The sequence below is a fragment of the Colletotrichum truncatum genome (assembly GCF_014235925.2).
Source record: "Colletotrichum truncatum strain CMES1059 chromosome Unknown Contig_0010, whole genome shotgun sequence".
In the NCBI taxonomy this organism is placed as follows: Eukaryota; Fungi; Ascomycota; class Sordariomycetes; order Glomerellales; family Glomerellaceae; genus Colletotrichum; species Colletotrichum truncatum.
This window is the reverse complement of record NW_027222407.1, coordinates 2,224,648-2,243,710: the sequence shown is the minus strand read 5'-3', so window position 1 is coordinate 2,243,710 and position 19,063 is coordinate 2,224,648. Positions and strand designations below refer to the sequence as shown.

The 19,063-nt window shown below is 51.7% G+C and overlaps 6 protein-coding genes across 6 annotated transcripts; 3 read left to right on the top strand and 3 right to left on the bottom strand.

Moving 5' to 3' along the window:
- Window positions 1-2,390: 2,390 nt before the first annotated feature.
- On the top strand, window positions 2,391-3,935 carry CTRU02_214085 (AAR2 domain containing protein; the record flags this gene model as incomplete). The annotated part of the gene is made up of 1 exon (XM_036724639.1): window positions 2,391-3,935. One exon carries the CDS (start codon window positions 2,391-2,393, stop codon window positions 3,933-3,935), a length of 1,545 nt encoding a protein of 514 aa, XP_036583758.1.
- A 5,571-nt stretch (window positions 3,936-9,506) lies between these two features.
- Window positions 9,507-10,300, bottom strand: CTRU02_214084 (40S ribosomal protein uS9; the record flags this gene model as incomplete). Its single annotated transcript, XM_036724638.1, has 3 exons — window positions 9,507-9,797; window positions 10,053-10,124; window positions 10,232-10,300. The coding sequence occupies 3 exons, from the start codon at window positions 10,298-10,300 to the stop codon at window positions 9,507-9,509; spliced, it is 432 nt and encodes a 143-aa protein (XP_036583757.1).
- Window positions 10,301-10,810: 510 nt separating this feature from the next.
- On the top strand, window positions 10,811-11,590 carry CTRU02_214083 (ell complex subunit; the record flags this gene model as incomplete). Its single annotated transcript, XM_036724637.1, has 1 exon — window positions 10,811-11,590. One exon carries the CDS (start codon window positions 10,811-10,813, stop codon window positions 11,588-11,590), a length of 780 nt encoding a protein of 259 aa, XP_036583756.1.
- Window positions 11,591-12,246: 656 nt separating this feature from the next.
- CTRU02_214082 (uncharacterized protein) lies at window positions 12,247-13,247 on the bottom strand (the record flags this gene model as incomplete). Its single annotated transcript, XM_036724636.1, has 3 exons — window positions 12,247-12,627; window positions 12,684-12,959; window positions 13,065-13,247. The coding sequence occupies 3 exons, from the start codon at window positions 13,245-13,247 to the stop codon at window positions 12,247-12,249; spliced, it is 840 nt and encodes a 279-aa protein (XP_036583755.1).
- Window positions 13,248-15,279: 2,032 nt separating this feature from the next.
- Window positions 15,280-16,550, top strand: CTRU02_214081 (uncharacterized protein; the record flags this gene model as incomplete). Its single annotated transcript, XM_070206175.1, has 4 exons — window positions 15,280-15,468; window positions 15,517-15,690; window positions 15,746-16,076; window positions 16,117-16,550. 4 exons carry the CDS (start codon window positions 15,280-15,282, stop codon window positions 16,548-16,550), a joined length of 1,128 nt encoding a protein of 375 aa, XP_070060207.1.
- A 548-nt stretch (window positions 16,551-17,098) lies between these two features.
- On the bottom strand, window positions 17,099-18,991 carry CTRU02_214080 (prephenate dehydrogenase; the record flags this gene model as incomplete). Its single annotated transcript, XM_036724634.1, has 4 exons — window positions 17,099-18,144; window positions 18,210-18,321; window positions 18,391-18,451; window positions 18,858-18,991. The coding sequence occupies 4 exons, from the start codon at window positions 18,989-18,991 to the stop codon at window positions 17,099-17,101; spliced, it is 1,353 nt and encodes a 450-aa protein (XP_036583753.1).
- Between the last annotated feature and the right edge of the window lie 72 nt (window positions 18,992-19,063).

Here is a 19,063-nt window from a genome sequence, read left to right as displayed (position 1 = left end):
GAGGTCGAGTTTAGGTTTAAGTCGGGGAATTTTTTTTTGAATTTTTTTTTAGAGAAGAGGCATGTCTGGAATGAGTAAGGACGGTGTGAGGTTTGGCTGGGGATGGTCCGAGTTTGCGGTAAGTTGAGTTGATGCGACGTGAGGTTGCATCATGGTATGAACTCTCTAGATATATGCATATATATGTGTGTGTTTATATATACATGTGTATGTATATTGTGTAGAAGGGGTGTGTATACTGACTGCATTGTACAGCAGCACACAGGGTTGCTAGCACGTTGTCCCAATTTTTATTTTTATTTTTACTTTATTTTTACATTCTCTTGGTATTACAGGTTTATCTTGGTTTTTTTTTTTTTTTTTTTTTTTTTGAACACTCGTGTCGTGTGTGTCACGCGGCACAGGTGTAATGTACGTGTGGCTCCCCGTGTTCCCGCAGGTCGGAGCAGGGTATTGCGGGTTCTAGTGCAACCGGACAGTCGGGATTTCACCTAATTAGTATAAACGAGTGTGCGTATGCGTATCCGTACAAGTGTGTTTTTTTTCCCCTTGGGGGCCGTGGTATTGGGGGCCAAACAAAAGGGAAGCGACGGGCCGGCACTATAATCTGGATCCTGGGCGCTGCAAGGTAGTTTTGTTAAGGTGCGATGGGTGGTTGTTTAGTGTGCGTGTGATCCTTCCCAGTAATCTTTTTCGTGCGCGTTGTGGGTAACGGGAAGGAAGGAACCCAAATGGACGCGGGGGACCCAAAGAAACGAGCCGGTGGGTTGGATTGGTTAGTAAGGTTACTTTTGTACTTTTTTTTCTTCTTCTTCTTTTTAATTATTTTTGTGGTATCAATTTAGATTCCCTTGGTGTCGATGGGTTTTTAGCGTCGATTATCCGCCTAGTTTAATTTTCCTAAGCTACTTTTGGTACCTTGAACAACTCTAGCCTTTGGCCCCCAAGGCAACGTTCAAGGTACCCTGTTTTTAAATTATTAGTGGTGCTGGCCGTTAAAGAGACGGTGTTGTGGATTGACCGGGTTGCAGCGGCATCCGTTTCTTACGAGGTAACGTACAAATAGTAGTTGAGAGTTGTGACTACACTACTAGTGTAGTCTTGGGGTCTTACGGTTTGGTTACTCCCTAAGGGAATTTGATGCTACTATTTGAAAGGTAACTTGCGATTGGCTGGGAGTTGCAGAGAAAAGTTATGCGACCAATGCTGCAACCAAGGGCCGTTTGCCTGCTTTAATCTGCTGTTTTAGACCATTACTCGTTGAGCCAAACCAGAGCCACCTCTTTGTACGGGGCGTTTATAGGAAGTTATCAGGCCTCTGAGTGTATACTAGTAGAGGGGGGGAAGTCACAGAATGCTGCGGTGCTGCCGAGTTTCCTTATCGTTATCGCCTGGAAGTACAGAGGTGGGAAAGTTGCCTTTTCAGCGCTCTAACCGCCCAACGCTCGCTAAGCAGCGATAGCATCGCTGCTGCAGGCGTTGCAAACTCGACTACCTACGCCGCATCCCATCCCCCTCACCACCACCACCACCACCACCACAGCTCGTAATCTCTCCCGCATGGCTATGACGTAGTGTGCAGTCCAGCGACGTCAAACCTGGAACACGAGGGCTATAGACCAACACAATGGGCGCCCAAGTGCCTCCTGCCTGTCATTATACCTGTTTGTTGGTTTGTCTTACACGGAAACGAGGAGGGGTCCAGTGATGAAGGGAGAAAAGGCCCCGACCCTTCCATTAAAATTGCGATGTGATGGAAGGAAGCGCCTCCTATGACAACCCGGCGCGCTCAGAATGGAGAATATGGTGTGATTGCCAGACTGGAATAAATCTTGGTTGCCTCCGCTGCAGGGTCGCATTCCACCGTCTTCTCCTCGCTCCTGCCTTCTGTGAACTTTGGACTGTTGCGACGACCTCCTTATACTGACTGGCCTGACCTAACTTTCCCAGATTCTCCCACCTTCCTACGCCTCATCTTGCCGCCTACAATTATTCGAGTAAAGCATCATCTCTGTCTTGTGCTACCCCAGAAGTTACAGGCGGTGAAAACCGTGGTTTTCCTTTCTTTTCTTTTTTTCTTTTTTTTCTTTCCTATTCTTCTTCCATCTTCTTCCTTCTTCCTTCTCTCGTTTTTCCCCCCTCGCTTTATCCCCCCGAATCTCTCCTCTCTACAACGTATCCAGCTTCACCTTCGACTAGCATTGATTCCAGATCTCCTTGGAATAATCACCAGTATCGCTCCTACAAGACATTTTTTGCTGCAGCACGGTTGGCATCCAAAAAGCCTTATTCAGCAGCTACTCTAGAGCTCTCTCAATCTTTCTATTCTCCGCCTCTATCGTGTCGTTATTGGTCAGTGGTGGGGTTCCCTACCCAGCTACTCCAACAAAATGACCTCCGGCGTCTCCATCGACTCCAACGTCCGGCCCGCCCTCCTCAAAAACTCGGGCCTGCCAAAGTCCGACTCCTCCGTCTCCACCACCGCTGCATCCTGCAAATCTATCCGCGTCACCGGTGCCCATCCGCTCGGCAGCCTGCACGTCCATCAGCCTCTCGACTCGCCATTGTCGCAAGAGGTTACCGCCATGAACCCAAACACTATGCCCGACGATGACGAGCCGCCTCCTCTGGCGCCTATAGAGCACGGCCAAGTCATGGACATCCGCCAGGACCAGCAGCTTCAGCATGAGCACTCCTTGGGCGGTGGCGACATCGTTCTCGTCATGGACCTGCCCCCTTCCTTTACCATCGGCTATGACTCGGTCTCCTTCACTGCCCGCGAGTTCGTTGGTGTCAAGGATATTCCACCCGGCCCTCATTTCTTCTGGGTCTCTGAGACGGAAGCGAGTACCACCCGCTCCGGCTTCTGGGTCATAAGCTCTGCCACGGAGAAGATTCATGTTATGCAATGGGACAAGTTCAATGAAGTCATTGGCGAACCCGCCAGTCAGGTCGAGGCCCGCTTCCAAAAGGATAACATCCGTGACATCTACCCCAAGCTGGCCCCATACCAGTTCCGCGCCCTCAACGCCAATGTCAAGCCCGCAGCCGTCTCTCAGTCATCCAGCCCGGACCCCGAGTTCGCGAGGAACACCAACATCTGGCAACAACTCACTAGCGCCATATCCGCCGGCCTGCTGAACAGGGTCACGGCGCGCCAGGCCGGTGACTGGGCCGTACACACTTCTGACCGTGTAAAGGGCGCACTGATGCTACCCGCTGAGGTTGAGCTTGAGAAGAGACTTCCCAGTGTAGTAGCGAGTACCGAGCTCAATTTTACCTTCAGTCAGGCGGCGAAAACGTACGATGTGGAAAGTATCGGTTCAGCGAGAACTGAACAGGCAGTCGATGCGACTGCCCATCTTCTCTCCGCAGGCATCAGCGACGATGACATTGTGGGCGAGCTGCAGTTCGCTTTTCTCGTTGGCATGCATCTCGGGAACGAGGCTTGTGTTCAGCAATGGTGGCACATGCTGGTGTCTCTAGTTCTAAAGGCCTACACACTCCCCCTCAAACGCCCCGAGCTCGCTCGCTCGCTCCTACAGACCGTCACTGCCCAGCTCGTCTACAATGAGCGATATCTAGACGGTTCCGTCCTCGACTATGGTCCTTCTTACGCCCGCGATCTGAGAATGGCTCTGATCGTGTACAAGCGTCGCCTCAACGAGGTGCTCCTGGCACTCAACTCACGCGCCACACCGGAGCAGGCTGCCGTCGGCCAGGCCTTCTCAGATCTTGAAACGTGGGTATGGAAGTTTGGCTGGGACATCAGGAGCGACTACCTCCGCAAGGGCAAGACGATGCTCGAGGATGGCGAGGAGGTGGAGCTCGAGCTGGACGACCTCGAGGCCGAAGATGAGCGGGGTGAATTCGCCGCCGTAGTGGTTGAACTGGACGAGAGCGGAAAACAGAAGGACCTTGTCTCGTGGAATTAGGGCTCCGGGGTCAGGCGCTGGTTGGAAGCAAAGGAGAAGCGTCGCCGGTACTCGCAGCCATGCATCCCCGGTGCTGAACAGTTGACGCCGGTTGCGCCTGTGGGTGTGAGGCCGCGTCGATTCTCGACTCGAAGGATATCAATTATAGGCATACTGCGCCCAAGGTCGAGAAGCTCGGCTTTGATCCATGTTGATTTTTGAAGCGGGCATGGGTCTTGATTTTTTGCACAGTTGCACAAGGGACGGGGAGTTTAACAGGAGTTATGGTTTGCTTTCCGGCATACTGGCATGGATTAATTGGATGGTTTGGCCTCGTTATTGTGAGAGGCTTCTTTATAGCGCGTGAGGAATGTGCAAGCGCTTTGTAACGTAGCAGTGGGAGGTTGTTAGTCTTTTGTTCAGGTTACAACTGTTCTTGCATGTTGCACATTGGCCGCTAGGGATGTTCTACGACCGGGTTTCATGCCCCATTTGCTTTTTATGGGCTGCCTGTCTGTCTTGCTGCCAGGTGAAGCCTTGCGCAATTGTTATACGATGTTCAGTCCTGGCATTATGGATATGACAGGTTTGCTCCTGAAGGGTTGGTTGGCTGAACGGTTGTTGCCAGTTGTCTATGTATAACTTTCCTCGTCTGGTGCTCATCCTTGTTTGGCCATCAGTCTCCCACAATCCAGTTGTCACCTGGACGTTCATGTCAAACAATGGTGAATACCATTCGTTAGGTTCAGTGGCATAAGCCCACAAGTTTGACCATCATCCCGCCCTATGCCCCCTTCGTCTTGAGAGGGATGGTTGTTTCGCTCAGTTATCCTAACATGCTATAACGGGCGCTCTCCAGAAAGTCTGACGTCCAGCTGGAAGTTTCCCCAGCAGAGAGGGTATTACAGAAAACCTCCCCATCAAGCCGCTGCACCTTTTGTTCCTGCTGCATGCCTGGAAACTGTCGGACGGAGGGGGGGTGGGGGGGTGATAGATCACCTAACCTCATCCCCGGTCACCATGTCAGAATTCAGCCGGGCAGTATCAGTTTTGAATCCCTTTCTATATATTTCAGCGAACATGACTAGAAATTACGACGAGTATTCCCCGTGAAGGTTTGAGGCGGTGCCCCCTTCGATGCTGACGACGATGACGACGACGATGTTGGCGACATACACACATACACACACACACACACACACACCCAAGACCGGGCCCACGGCAATGGTGATGCGAAATGCTTTTTTGCTTTTGCTTTTGGGGGGTGTGAATGCTGTAAAAGCGCGCCAATCAGTGTCCCTGCTTCACGAAATCAGGCTCCGGAACTGGGGGCTGGAGCATCGTCGTCGTCGTCTGTGGTTTTTTCGGGGACCCCGCGGGCAAACGGTTAGTTCAAAGCTTGCCATTTTCGGGGGGCGTGTGTGTGTGTTCTGGTCGAAGTCTAAACTTATGGTTTGGCGGGTGACCCGAAGGAGGGGGGCACCTCGACCGTTTTTGGTTTGCCTTTTTTTTTTTCGTCTGCCCGTCTCGGTTTAAGTACCTTTTTTGCAGTGCGAAGAGCTTCCCATTTATGATGGATGAGTGGATACGTTTTGACGGTGGAGTGGTTCTAGACCAATGTCCCTGGGATAAGAGTGTTGTTTTGGGGGAGCGACTAAGTTTTTTGATATCGCACGAGGTTCGGGGGGAAGGGGGGTTGTGATGGCGGAACTGTGTCTTTCGACACAACAGGGTTTTTCGAACTTTTTCCATCCGAACTACCGGCCGACTGGCCCTCCGTTCTTGTCTGAGCGTTTTGTCAGCTGAAAGAATCCCGTGTTCGTGCCAGTATGGTGACAGTTACGGCTGCAGCCGAGCCGAGGTTGCTTGCACGTCCAAACCTAACGCCGGACAACATCGTCTGGGTTGGATGGGACAAAGCGCCGGTGCTGGAATTGTTTGGTGTGGGCTGGTTTGTGGCATTAGGATGCGGGTGTGACTGCTGTGCTTATTGTTCAGTCTTTAGCCAAGAAAGACTGAAATTGAAGAGCCTATATTGGACACTTTTGATGTGTATCAGAGTGTGCATGTGTGTATTTGTTTTGTATGTGGCGGAAGTCTCAGCATGGCTATGGTGGTAGTGAGAGCCAGTCGCGGCAATCTTCTATTGTCCCGCTGATGTGATATTCTGGACTGGACTCATATTGGGACCATCTATCTTATACCGCAAAATTATATACCAGACGTAGTACCGCTACTTTTTCGCGTAGTACCATAGTAATGAGACTGGTTCGGTTATTTTATTAAGTCAAGTATCAATATGGGCTCACAGCCTTTGGTCCATTTCCTGCCTTATGAAACGGTATTATATAAAGTACGGAGTATGGAGTATGAAAATGATGACTGATTGTACGTTTATGAGCAGCCTCTAAATTATTCAACGTATACTTAAACCACTCCTTACTTTTAATGTACTGTCTTTGTGTGTCTGTTGTAGCTACGGTCTCGTCAGACGAGAAGATGGAATACTCGAGCTATTTGTGCTGTGAAATACTTTACGAGAACTGTTAGGATTGAGATCAATGACATGGCATGGACATATCTTTTCATAATCCTTCGTCTATTATTTGCAGCCTCGCATTTCTGGGTGCAGCATCAGTTGTAAGTTCGAGGACTCAAGTATTACCATACTTCTTCGAGTTGCATCTCCTATACCTATGCGTCTAAAATGTACAAAATGCTGTACAGTCATGTATAGACAGACCCCAAGCAACTGCATGCCATGCACCCTCAAGAACAAGAACCTCTAAAATCCTCCTGTCTAGATATTCCTCCAGCCGGTGGTGACTGATCTGGCAATAAAGTCGTTTCGGGCTGTTTGAACCTCATCATCGTACGGAAACAACCCGCCGCTCTGGTAAACCTGTGACTATTGTTACTGCCAACCACAAAACGATTCCGTTCTCCATCTTCACTTTCGAGAGACACAGGCTCATGAAGCTGGTGCCGATATACAGCCATATTTCCAGTGGTTCGAATCTTCCTTTGATTTGAATGTGCCGGCTCTGATAATGGCCGTCTACGCCTGAGCAGCCGGTGGAAGTAGTCTCGGAACGAGGCATACAGTAATCAAAAATAAAGTGCTTAGCTTGACGAAAGACCAGTCAGAAATGAGGACAATGTCCCCTGTATTGAGGGTAATCTGTATTCAAGTTTGAGAAGGGAAACATTTATCACTCATACTCATGAGTAGTATTAGTAGTTTTCATGAAACTTTTGACACTATCTATTTCGAGAAACATCATAACAGGAAGAAATGAGTACCTGAGTTCTTGTCTCATGCGGTAGTGTTGTTCGAGGTTCCTTTTGTACTAAGGGTAGATTTCTACCATCCAGCCGTGTTATAACCGGACACAACAAGAAATTCGCGACTTCAATCTGTTACTCCTGAAAACGACGTGACCATGAGAATGATCAAGTACCAAAGACAGCTCTGCCAGCCGTAGTCACTCTTCCAACAGCCATTGGTCTGCAGGCCTGTGAAGGTCTTCGGAGACAAACGGATCCACATCAGAGGTTCGCCGCCCATATCTCCCGGATGGATCCTCCACCGGACCCATATCGTGGGGCATCATAGGGCTCGTTCCCGCCGCTTCACACAACAACCAGCCAAATCGGTTCGGTCGGTTAGCTCAGTTGGTTAGAGCGTGGTACTAATATATCATCTTGATATATCAAGTAATGCCAAGGTCGGGAGTTCAAGCCTCCCACTGATCACATACCTTTTGCTCTGCGGCAGTGTGACTTTGCTTTTTCCTTTTTTGTTCTCGTTTTTTTTTTTTTCCTTCCCCTCGTGAGTTCCCTCAGAGTCCCCGAGACAATCTCTTCAGGTAGAAAGAAGTGTGTTGAGTAAATTGCGTTGAGTAGTAAAGGGCTGGACCGGGCCGAAGTCCACTGGGTTAACCATCACAAGGCCGATGGAGACATGATGCCTCGCAGACCACTGAGTACAAATTAGGTGCGCCTACAGTATTGAGGCGAGTTACACAGTAACGTTTTCGTATATCTGCCATGGCGAGATAGCACATCTTGGTACGATGAGTGGGAGTATCATCAGCTCATCCCAAGAACTGCAGACACCCAGGCATTTCGATAGTCATCTTCCACGGAAGCCACACTATGCCTCGTAGTTCTTGGGATGCTCCCGCGCTGCGATAAAATGTTGAACATGGCTCGGCAGTGCTTGCAATTTCGGCTGGCTGAAACGTGACGAGAGGACAACGACAGGGTCACTAGTCTTGACGCCCTTTGATATACCAGTCTTCGAACCGACACGGAACCGGCCATGTTGTAAATATCTGGGTATGAGCGTGTCCAGATGCAAGCTGCATCGAGAGCGTCATCGTTGCTTGACCTTGGTTCAACTGGAATCCATTCCTTAAGCCATGTCGCTGTAAACTGTCGTCGATGTGGACCGGCCAGAGCGAAGCCGTATAACCCGCATGAGCCACCGCAAAGTAACGTGTCCAACAAAGAGATGCGTTTCCCTAGATGATTTTGAGATGAGCTAGCTGGTTGAGGTGCCACTTGGCCAAGCTCTGGCTGACTGACTCATAGCATTGGATCGCGGCGAAGAGCCCTCATCCTGTACTACTTGACGATGCTGCTTGAATACTCGAGAGCCAAGGACGTATGATTGGTAACCCATGAAATCAAGTTCCCATCACGGTGCTTCTACCACTTGGTGGTGTCCACTGAGACACGACGTGGTATTGCGCTGCGACTAGACTGAGGTACCGCTGATCAGATCGACACATGATATCTTGGGGTGAGTGGTATGGTGTCAATTGGATATGTATACATGTAGACACGTGAATGATATGTCGACTCTTGTGGATAGTATGTGGGCCTGGGACTACTCGTGGGACACGTTACTCCTGCTTACATTAGGTGTAACGGGCTAAAAGTGATTGGTTAAGAGTTGGTGGACAGTTGAACGACCTCTTGTGTCAGTAAGAGTGAGTCTGCGCTCCTCTCTGGATGTCACAAATGGTAAGAACCAAACAGACCCGAGGATTGACTTCAGCCCATCCGATCCAAGAGAGCAGACATCGACGGCATGGGCATGATTTCCAGGGACAGTGAGAGTTGTTGAAGGTCATTGTTTCGGAAACTCGTTTCCCTGCACTACACCTACCCGTGCTTTTTTCGGCATTGTCAACCAAAAGGAAAAAAATAGAAACACGGCACACGCATAACTCGAGCCCATAAACGCCGTGTCATGAAGTTTCAATGTTTCATTTGCCTGCCTGACCCTTTACAAACCAGCCAAGCAGCGATACCGCGAGGCATGCCATGCAATGCATCGACGAAGAGAGCAAAAGAAGAAGCGTAATGTCTCCTCCATGCCTCCCGTCGAGCTCTGGACGTCCCAAATCCTTCCTTTCGATTGTAGACGGTACCAGATCTTTTGATCCACGTTTGACTCCCCGTGTAAAAAAACAGTAACTGCCAAGATTTTTTTCGCGGGAAACACCAAATGCTGACCGGACCGGAAACCCACGTTCCCCATTCCATTTCCCACCCAAGGCAAGAAGACCCAAAAAGAACCGTTTAACGGTAAGACTTCTGGAATCTGGAGCGGGCACCAACACCACCGAACTTCTTGGGCTCGCAACGACGGTTGTCGGCGACGAGAAGGGTACGGTCGAACTGGACAAGAGCCTGCTTCAGCATGTTCTTGGAGTGCTCATCGACAAACTTCTGGTAGTAAGCGACGACGGACTTGGCGATGGCCTGGCGGATGGCGTAGATCTGGGAAGTGTGACCACCACCGGTGACGCGGACGCGGATGTCGACGTTGGCGAACTTGTCAAGGCCGAGGACAAGGAGGGGCTCGTAGACCTGTGGTGAAATGGGTTAGTTTACTGATTCGCTGCTGACTGTTTTTTTCTTCTTCATTTGCTTCCTGCAATTCGCGGTCTGTTTCCCCATCCAACAATGATCCGGATTGAAGTGAAGAGCAAGACACCGTAAGCTCTTTCCCAAATTGGTTCGACCATTCCCAGCGCTTGCTCTCCACGTTCAAGTCCATCCCATCTTTAAATTCATCCTCTTTTCGACCGGTCCTGCAATGGATTCGTGCGGGCTTATTCGTACCTTGAAGCGGAGGATCTCAGGCTGGACAAGCGAGAGGGGCTTGCCGTTGACCTTGACGAGGCCCTTGCCAGCCTATAATTACACACAAGTCAGCCTCCAAAGTCCGATATCGATGTTTTCGTTCCGTTTTGGATCGGTCCTATAGGGACTTATTTTTCGGGGAGGATTTCGTATCGCACCTTGCACTGGGCAACCGCGGTGGCGGTCTTCTTCTTGCCGAAGCACTGGACGCTCTGGGTGGACGACATGGTTGCTGCGGGATGGAGGGGGACTGTGAGGAAATTCGCAGCGCGATCGTAAAGGCAGGCGTTGACTTGGAAGACTAGAAGCAAATTCGTGTTGCGATTTGGGTGGGCCGAAAAAAGGGCACAACCCTTTACCCGTCTGGAAATGGGTGCACGGACCACTCATGCAAAAAATGCCCTCTCGGTAGAAATTTCGAGCCGGAGTTGATCCGGCTGGTCTGCACGTGATCCGTTGAGTTCTGGAACAGTGTTCTGCTTCAGGTGGGAACAGCCGCTTATGTCATCAGGACTCACGACGGAGAGCGGGTCCCCCATTGGAAGATGGTTCCTTTGACGTATTCGTCAGCACTAACGAACACCGACCGACAATGGCGTCCACCAAGATGTCGCCCCTCTATTAACCTCGTCTGCCCCTCTCTAGCAAAAGGAGACAGGCCATAGCAAGCTAGCTTCCCCTCCCCCGTCCTCCTCACAACTACTCCCTCCCTCGAACACCTTGAGCCAGTCGCAAATATGTCTCGAAAGGGCATTGGCATCGCTGCGTTTGACCGGTCTCGCTTGACCTCGGCGCAGTATGCCTCCCACGGTTCCAACCTGCGCAGCAGCAATGCGCAAGCCCTCGAGACACAGCTATCTGTCTTTCGCTCCCTCCTCCAGCAGTTTGCACAAACCCACGCGAAAGACATACGTTCCGACCCTTCGTTCCGCGCGCAGTTCGCACGCATGTGCTCTGCCATCGGCGTCGACCCCCTTGCCTCTTCGTCTTCGTCGGGCAGCGGCGGTTCGTCGTCTATATGGGCACAACTGCTGGGCAGGTCGGTCAACGATTTCTACTTTGAACTGGCAGTCCGGGTGGTTGAAGTGTGCGGTGCGACGCGCGACGAGAACGGCGGGTTGATCGGCGTGCGCGAAGTGCGGGAGCGCATCATGAAGGGCCGGATGGAGGGCGCGAGCGAGGTGACGGAGGATGACGTATTGAGGGCCGTCGGCACTCTGAAGCCGCTGGGCAGCTCGTTTAGTGTCATCAAGGTCGGAAGTAAGGACTATATTCGGAGTATACCCAAGGAGCTCAACACCGACCAGAGCGCCGTGCTGGAAGCTGTGCAGGTGCTTGGATACGTAAGCATATCGATGCTCATGGTCAACCTGCGTTGGCCAAAGGCGCGGGCGCAGACGGCGTTGGAGGATCTTTTGGGCGAGGGCATGCTTTGGGTTGACAAACAGTGCCCAGAGTGGGAGTACTGGAGCCCCGGATTTATGGTGGACACCGGAGACGCGCCGGCCGGGGAGTGAAACCCGGGAGCGGGGACGGTGACAAAACACACACAAATATCCACTCAGCCGGTTCCTGCACCGCACCGGCAGACTTCACGCCACGCCAATGACTGGTCGAGCCCGGGTCCTGGTCAGGGAGGACTTCGGACACGCCAGTCGCGTGCGTCAATTGCCTCTCCGGTATGGATAGGCCTCCTCTGAAAAATAAGGGGTTATTAATCATGGCCAACCAACCCGTATGATGCTAACCAAAATACAATGATGTCGCTATACGAGTTTGGACGGACAATTCGAGGCGTGGAGTAGAAGACATAGATGCCACCATAGACTGACAGCTCACTTGCTAAAAGAAAGTCACTGATTGCATATGCACACATGCCCACAATGTCGAACCTTAAACCCAAGCGCATTTGAACCTATCTACCAACACACAAGACATATAACATGACAGCAACGTACGAAGCAAGCGAATTGTACAAGGATACTCGGCGGTCGATTACAGCACATTCAAGCCGCCTGTCTCCAGCTCGCGTATCTTTCACACGGTCCCCGCCCCCTCAACTCCAGAAAACCGTCCCAAAGGGCGATTTCGTTTTCGTATTAGATGTTACCAGATCTCATCAAGTGGGCGTAATCTTGCCGTCATCTCGGCCATCTCACCATAGCAGAGTCGTTTAGTAAGGAGGGTTGGGACCACCCATGGGGCCACCCATGGGACCGGGGTGGGGGCCGGGGTAGTCCTCCGGGCGACCTCCCATGGAGGGAGAGCGACCGTCACCAAAGTGCTTCTTGCGGAGGGCCGCAAGACGCTTCTTCTTGGTGGTGGTGTTGATGTAAGTGCCGATGATGAAGGCGACCAGGTTGAAGAAGGGAACCCAGAGCTGATCAGGGAGGAACTTCTGGGCAAAGGCCAGGCACAGCGGGGAGGTGATCCAACTGACCTTCATGACCTTCCAGAAGCCGACCTTGACCGTCGCGCGAACCTGGTGGTACGTCTTGGCACCAGCAATCAGGGCCATGGCGACCAGGTAGACGGAGTTCTGGATGGGCGCAATCTAGAGAGGCCGTGTTAGCGAAACCGTCCTGACCACTAAGACGTCGGCTTACATACGATCAAGTTGCTGACGATAATCTGCAGGATCTTGGCCCGCAGACTGGTACGGCCGGCAAAGGTCTTCTGCAGAGCCCAGATGAGGAAGTGACCGAGGGGCGCGCTGACGATGGCACCGTAGGCGGCCATCTTGGGCACGCGCGAGGTGAAGTAGTTGCCATGCTTGTTACGGTCCTTGGCGAGGAAGGACGCAAGCAGCTCCTGAGCACCGGCGAGGGTACCGGCAGTGAGCATCTTTGTCCGCAGCGGGTTCTCCTCGAGCTGCTTGATGTAGGCCTGATTTAACAGCTGTTAGTACCCTGTCCGTAGGTCGTCATATCCACCTTGTCGTGCGCTATTCGCGCGCGCAATGCGTGGAATCGAAGGGAGTGTAAGACGAACCGCCAGGTAGCCCTTGGTTCCTGCATTCTTCTTGCCGCCGGTGATGGCGGTACCGATGGCTTCGGTGAGGGGATGCTTTCCACTGGTACCGGGCAAAGGCTTCTCGGGGTGGAGGATCTCCTGGACCTTGTCGACGCCCTTCTGCAGCGTCTCCTTCGTCTCCTTCTCGAACTTGACCGACATGGTGGGCTATGTGCCTCGGGGGGTATCGCTATCGAAATCGGAAACGCGGGGAAAGCAAACTGCGGTGAAGAAGGAGCATTAGCTGAGGGGGTCCGTCTCGATTGTGTTCGCGATGGATTTTCCGGGGAGGGGGGCTTTCGTCAATTGAATTGCGGCTCCAGCGTCCAGACCCCGGGGGCCAATGGTTTGTTTACCGCGTCGCTCTGCCGACCGACAAGGTGTGGGCAGTAAATTGCGCGGCGGAAGCTTCGCTGACTATGGGTCCCCAATTGCAATTTGACGACAAGCTGGAAAATGGACGAAAATTTGGGACACGTACTGGCTGTTATTGAAGATGGCACAATTTGAGCGTCTGGCCGTCGCAGAAGGGGAGGTTGGGCGGCAGCAGCAAAAGGATGTGGGTTGTTGATGTAGTGGTTGAGGAGGTTGACACAATCGGGGCCTCTGTCTCCCCTTAGGCGTACGGATTCGGATACCTAGGTACGACACGGGAAACTAAAGCCAGGCTGGGCTGGGCTGGACTGGCTGGCTGGCTGGGGGGAGGAGGGAGATTGATTGATTGAATTGCTAAGATGGGGGTGGTGCCGGCCTGGAACTGCTGGACCAGAGCTCGCTGGTGAGAGGAGCTCATTCGTCTATAGCGCCCAGTTGACCGGGATGTTGCATGACGGGGGCAGAGCTGGATGGAGCTGCAGGGGTGTGAAAATGGAGGACCATGATTGGCTGCGGCTTTCCCAGTGGCCCGAGGTATGTTTTTTTTTACTAGTACATTGAAGAGGGGAGGACGGCTAGTAGCAAAAAAATGGGCGGCAAATCGAACAGACGCATGCCACCTCATTCTGACGTGCACCTGCCGGTCATGTCTGTGCTAGGTTGCCCCCTCGAGAAGCCCCTCCGACATTAATTGTTTAATGATTGAGCTTTATGCTTTGGAGGGGGCCAAAATCGTCTGAAGGTCATCTGAACCTCTGTTTTGTTTCTTGCAGGCATCTCTGAGCCGGCCACTCGGAATGCCCAGAAATGATTGACGTATTTGGAGAGCGTTTGGAAGGAGTTTGCACAGCGATGATGTTTACACATTTGAAAATGTGACATTTACATTCATTATGTCATTGAAACTTTGTTTTCGACCTCCAACCCAGTAAATAAAGCCAGAAACCGTTGATGGGGAACAAAGCTTTGAAAGTACATTGGCTTTGTTACATATACTTGGGCATCGTTGAAAAGTTTCGGTCTTTTATCCCTAGTAGACGTTTACGCCAGTAAAGCTTGAGTCTCATGTGCGGCAAGGATGGCGCGTTGAATAATGGGATTGTGAGCATGAAAGAAAAACCAGGCCCTGGTTTTTCGCTCAGTGAGTCTATTGAGATGTATGAAACAAATAAAGCCCAGCACAAGGGTGGTGTTCCAAGAATGGTTTGAAAATAACGGCGTTCAACAACAACGCCAATGATGTAGTTTAACACTATCACAAAGTGATATTGCACGACTATCGGCTCGTAAATCAGCTCTGATGTCTAGCCGCCTCTTCGCTTGCTAATTTCCATTGTGGTGCCCATGGATTAGTCTGGAGTGTTAAGTGGCCAATATAGATCATTTCCCAAAGTGAATTCTAGTAAGCACATTTTCATTTTCTTGAAGTCGAGGCAGACACTCGCTTAAAGAGAAGATCTCAACGGATTGGGTTGATGGAGTTGAGTTTCAGTCTTTCGAACCAAGTTATGTATTCTCAGCCAAGAAAAGTGATTGAACAGTCACTGACAATAACAGAGGTTAAATATAAAATTCTTCATTCGGTCTTTCATTCTAAAGTGAAAGATGAGACGCTGGTGAATGCCCTTGTGAAAGAATGGTGCTCCTTCCCAACATGGTCATTTCTTGCTCTGCTCCTTCCCTACCTTCCAAATATGTTCTACCCCAACCACCACCCGTCCAATGCCCATCATCACTTGGTAACCTGACCTACAAAAGTCTCGCCTTTGCCGTCTTTCTCGCCGTCTCCTCGAGACTGCTCTTGGCGCCTGGTATCAATATGGCCTCACAGCCTAGCGCCAAGCCGGTGCGGACCCATGCTGCTTGTACTCATGTCACAATGGTTCGCGTGTACAGTTACGTCCTTCGATGCGACTCTTGTGATAACTATGGTCCTTTTGGATGGCTGTATCGATGTTCCCAGGACCGCGAGGAGATCCTACGTGACTCCATTTTCTGCGGAGATGAGGTAAGTTCCAATCGACCAGAACCGTGGTCGAAGTGACTAACGAGAAAGGTTACGTTTGATGACCTAGGAAAACAACTTATTACAGCAGTCCAGCCAAGACACCGTGGGCCTGAGAAGCGGGCTGGAAACGCCGCGAGCTTTCTCGAGGAGATGCCTTCAAATCATATCGCCAAAACCTATACCAGCGACCAGCTGCTGACCATCTTCCATCAACGCAAGCATGTATGTTGGCTCCCGTTCACGTGAAAGGATCTCAGGCTGATTGTCATTACCACAGCTTGGAAATGTCCTCCGACGTGAATCTGTGCGGAAGACTGCAGCTACAGTTACAGAGTCCAACACCTACGAATTGGAGGAGTTCTTGGACCAGAGTGCCAACCCCTGGGTACCGAGTCTCAAAGAAGAATGCCAGTACAAGATATGTCCCTACTGCCGTCCCGGCGGTGCCGATAGAGCATATATTAGCCTCGACGGTATTGCAGACGGCAGCATCCCAGCCACGGCAGCGACAGGTTTTGGGTTTCACCTCTTCCGACAAAGGCCTATTTGTAACTCCAAGTTGGTTGCAAATCTAGGTCTTCGTTCGTCTTCAACAGTAAGTAGTAAATTTGGTTAATGTAACAGTTCTGACAAGCTTGCAGTCTGGAGCTTCCACATCCTCGTCAGCATCCTACGAGAGCCCATCGTCAAAAACCACCAAAGACAGAACTGATCCCGGTCTAGCAACTCACCTAATGTCTCAACTGGATTTATCTACTTTGGCTCGTATGGCTAAACCAATTTCGCCTTATCCGATCCCACACGCACACATCCCTCGGTCCCCCGGTATTCCAAATCTTGCCGCTCAAGCGGGACGACCGGAGTCGACAGATGGCGATTCATCTCTTCAAGACAGCGCCGTTGCATCGGTTAGTTTACCGTCTACCGTAGACGATGCGGTCGTCAGAGGCGTCACAGAGATGGAAGAGCATGAAGAGAAGGAGAGAAAGTTCTCTGCCCAGCCGCTTGAGGTTCACAGCGGAGTTGCTGTCTTGGAAGAGAGCGTAGGACTGCACGTGCCCGACTTGGTAACCCAAATATAAGCGTAGGAAGGACGTTGTATCGCCATTCTCGATATTCTCAAAGAAGCAGGCGATTGGACCACCAATAGCAAGACGATAAGCCTAGTAAAGGCCAAGGGAAGCGGTGTTGGGATTTCACGTCATTGACGACACCAAGTTGTGCGGTCTTGATTACTTCAACGTTGGATTGGAGGAAATACTACTGTTGTTTGCAAAGGCTATCTGAAGTCTTCCTGCATTAAGAATACCCTATAGTAGAGCCAATAGGCTGCTCACAACCTGCACCCTAGTTACTTTGTACTACCAAAAACGAGCTGCAAACAGAACGCTGGCACATCAGTTCGCTGAACTCGTTATTCACCTCTCTACCCATTGTCAAGTGGCCTAGACTTCACAGGGTATTCTCGATAGTAGCGGAAAACAGTTACTAGTAATCATTCAATATTGACAACTTCCAACTGAGCTCAGCCTTCCTGCGTATCTATGAACCCTCTCTCCGGTCATCGCCCATAGCCTATATTCCGACCTTGATATAAGTAATCTTCTCAGCGAGCCACTTACGAACCCTCTCAATTCTTCGTACTCTCCAACACAGCCTTCATCATAGCATTGCCAACGGCCGTAGCATCCTTGAAACGCGGCTGGAAGAACTCCTGCGTCGTCTCAAACCTGTTCTTCCAAGTCTCAAAGTGACCGAGAGAAACACACTCGGCCCACCCCCTCGCGGCGAAGGTAAACTCCAAATCGTCAGAGCGGTACGTGTGGTCGTTGATGGCGGTCTCGAGGGCGTCGTCCAGCATCTCGGGGCTGCGGAAGAGGTGCTCGGCGACGCCCAGCCACAGGCGGAAGAGCGGCGTGGAGCAAATCATGTGGTCGTAGGGCACGATGCCCAGCTGGGCCCAGCAGTCGACCATGGCGAGCAGGCTCAGGTGGCTGTTGGGCCGGGGCGGCTCCGTCTGGTCCTCCTTGCGGCCGAGGGAGAACTGCTCCAGCAGGTCCGGGTTGAGGAGGGGGCGGTCGGCCCACTTGTGGCTGCCGCCGTGGCCAAAGACCTTTTCCTTGGCGGCGAGGACGCGGGCGCGGAGGGCGCCGGCGTTGCCCTCGAGCATGAGCTTGTAGAGGTCCGTGACGGAGCGGGCGAACTGGGATATCTGCTTGCGGGCCTCGGGGTTGAGGATGGCGAGGCCGGCGTAGACGTGCCACTTTTGGGAGTAGATGCGCAGCATGATGTTGATCTTTACGTTCTCGACGCCGCCGACGTAGCGGCTCATCTCCCAGGGGAACTGCCTGTTTGCGTGCCAGGCCTTGCCCATGGAGAGGAACGCGGCGTGCGTGACGGCCTGCGTGTCGGCCGTGATGCGGTCATGTTCGTGGGCGGTGAGGTACACGCGCTTGGAGCCCAGGACGGAGAGGACGGTCTCGACTTTCTGGACGGAGGCGGGCGAGGCGCGGTGGGAGATGATGACGAGGGGCTGGTTGCGCGGGTCGACGTTGGGGCCGTGGAGGGAGTGGCACGAGACGATGTCGACGTCGGAGGGGAGGTGGCGTTCGAAGGCGGTGATTTCGGGGTCTTTGCACGAGGTTTGGCCGCCTACGATGGCACCTAGCTTCGTTGCTGGAGGTCAAAGTCATTTAGATTGATTTCTCTTCTCACAGTCAGAAACAGAGAGAGACGCATACATGGGCCGTACTGGGCAATCACACGGTCAATGGCGGCAGCTTCAACGCTGTAGATAATGTAGTCGCTGGCGCGAGAAACGTAGTGGCCATTTCGGCAGATTTGTATTTTGTTCTATTCACATAAAAAAGACTGCTCAGCGGGTGCGGACCGGCAGGAAGAAAAAGGCTGAGGCTCCCATACATTTCCCGAGAACTCTTCTTTCAGGCTCTCGTACTTTTCCTCCTGGTCACAAGCCATTATCCTGCCGAACCCGCGATGTCAGTCTGTCTTCCCAACTTCTATCCCTGTCTTCTAGGGCACACTAAGATGATTTATAGCAAAAGGGCATGCGCGCAGATTCCTGAGAGCAAAGTTAGCTCATTGCTTCTAAAATGAGAGCTCAAAGAAGCAGATGTTGAGGTGAGGGTTCAGACAAAGTAAAGTTTAAGGTAGCTAGGTGTATCATCATGGAAAGCCTTCGGCCATACCTGGGGCCAGAATGGCTTGCCAGGAAGGCCTCGGGCGATACTCTAGCCAAATGCGCTCTTGTCATCATTACCAAGGGGGGGAGGAAGATTTATCGTGCTCGAGACGAGGAAAAAGGTTGCTTACCATTGAATGCTGCATTGCGCAGAGGCCCAGCTGGGGAGAGTGAAGCAATTACTCACTTCCATCCAGCGGCAGAGAGCCTCTGCGCGTACATCTTCCCCATGTCTCCCATACCAATCAGGCCGACGACGAAATTTTCCATATCGGCCGGTATGGCACTGCTGGTCTGGGTGGGAACAGAGGAAGATGCCATGGTGATTGTGTTTTTGCGCGTGTTTCCTGCTTGTGTTAGAAAATTGGTATTGTGTCGTAGGGACTGTAAAAG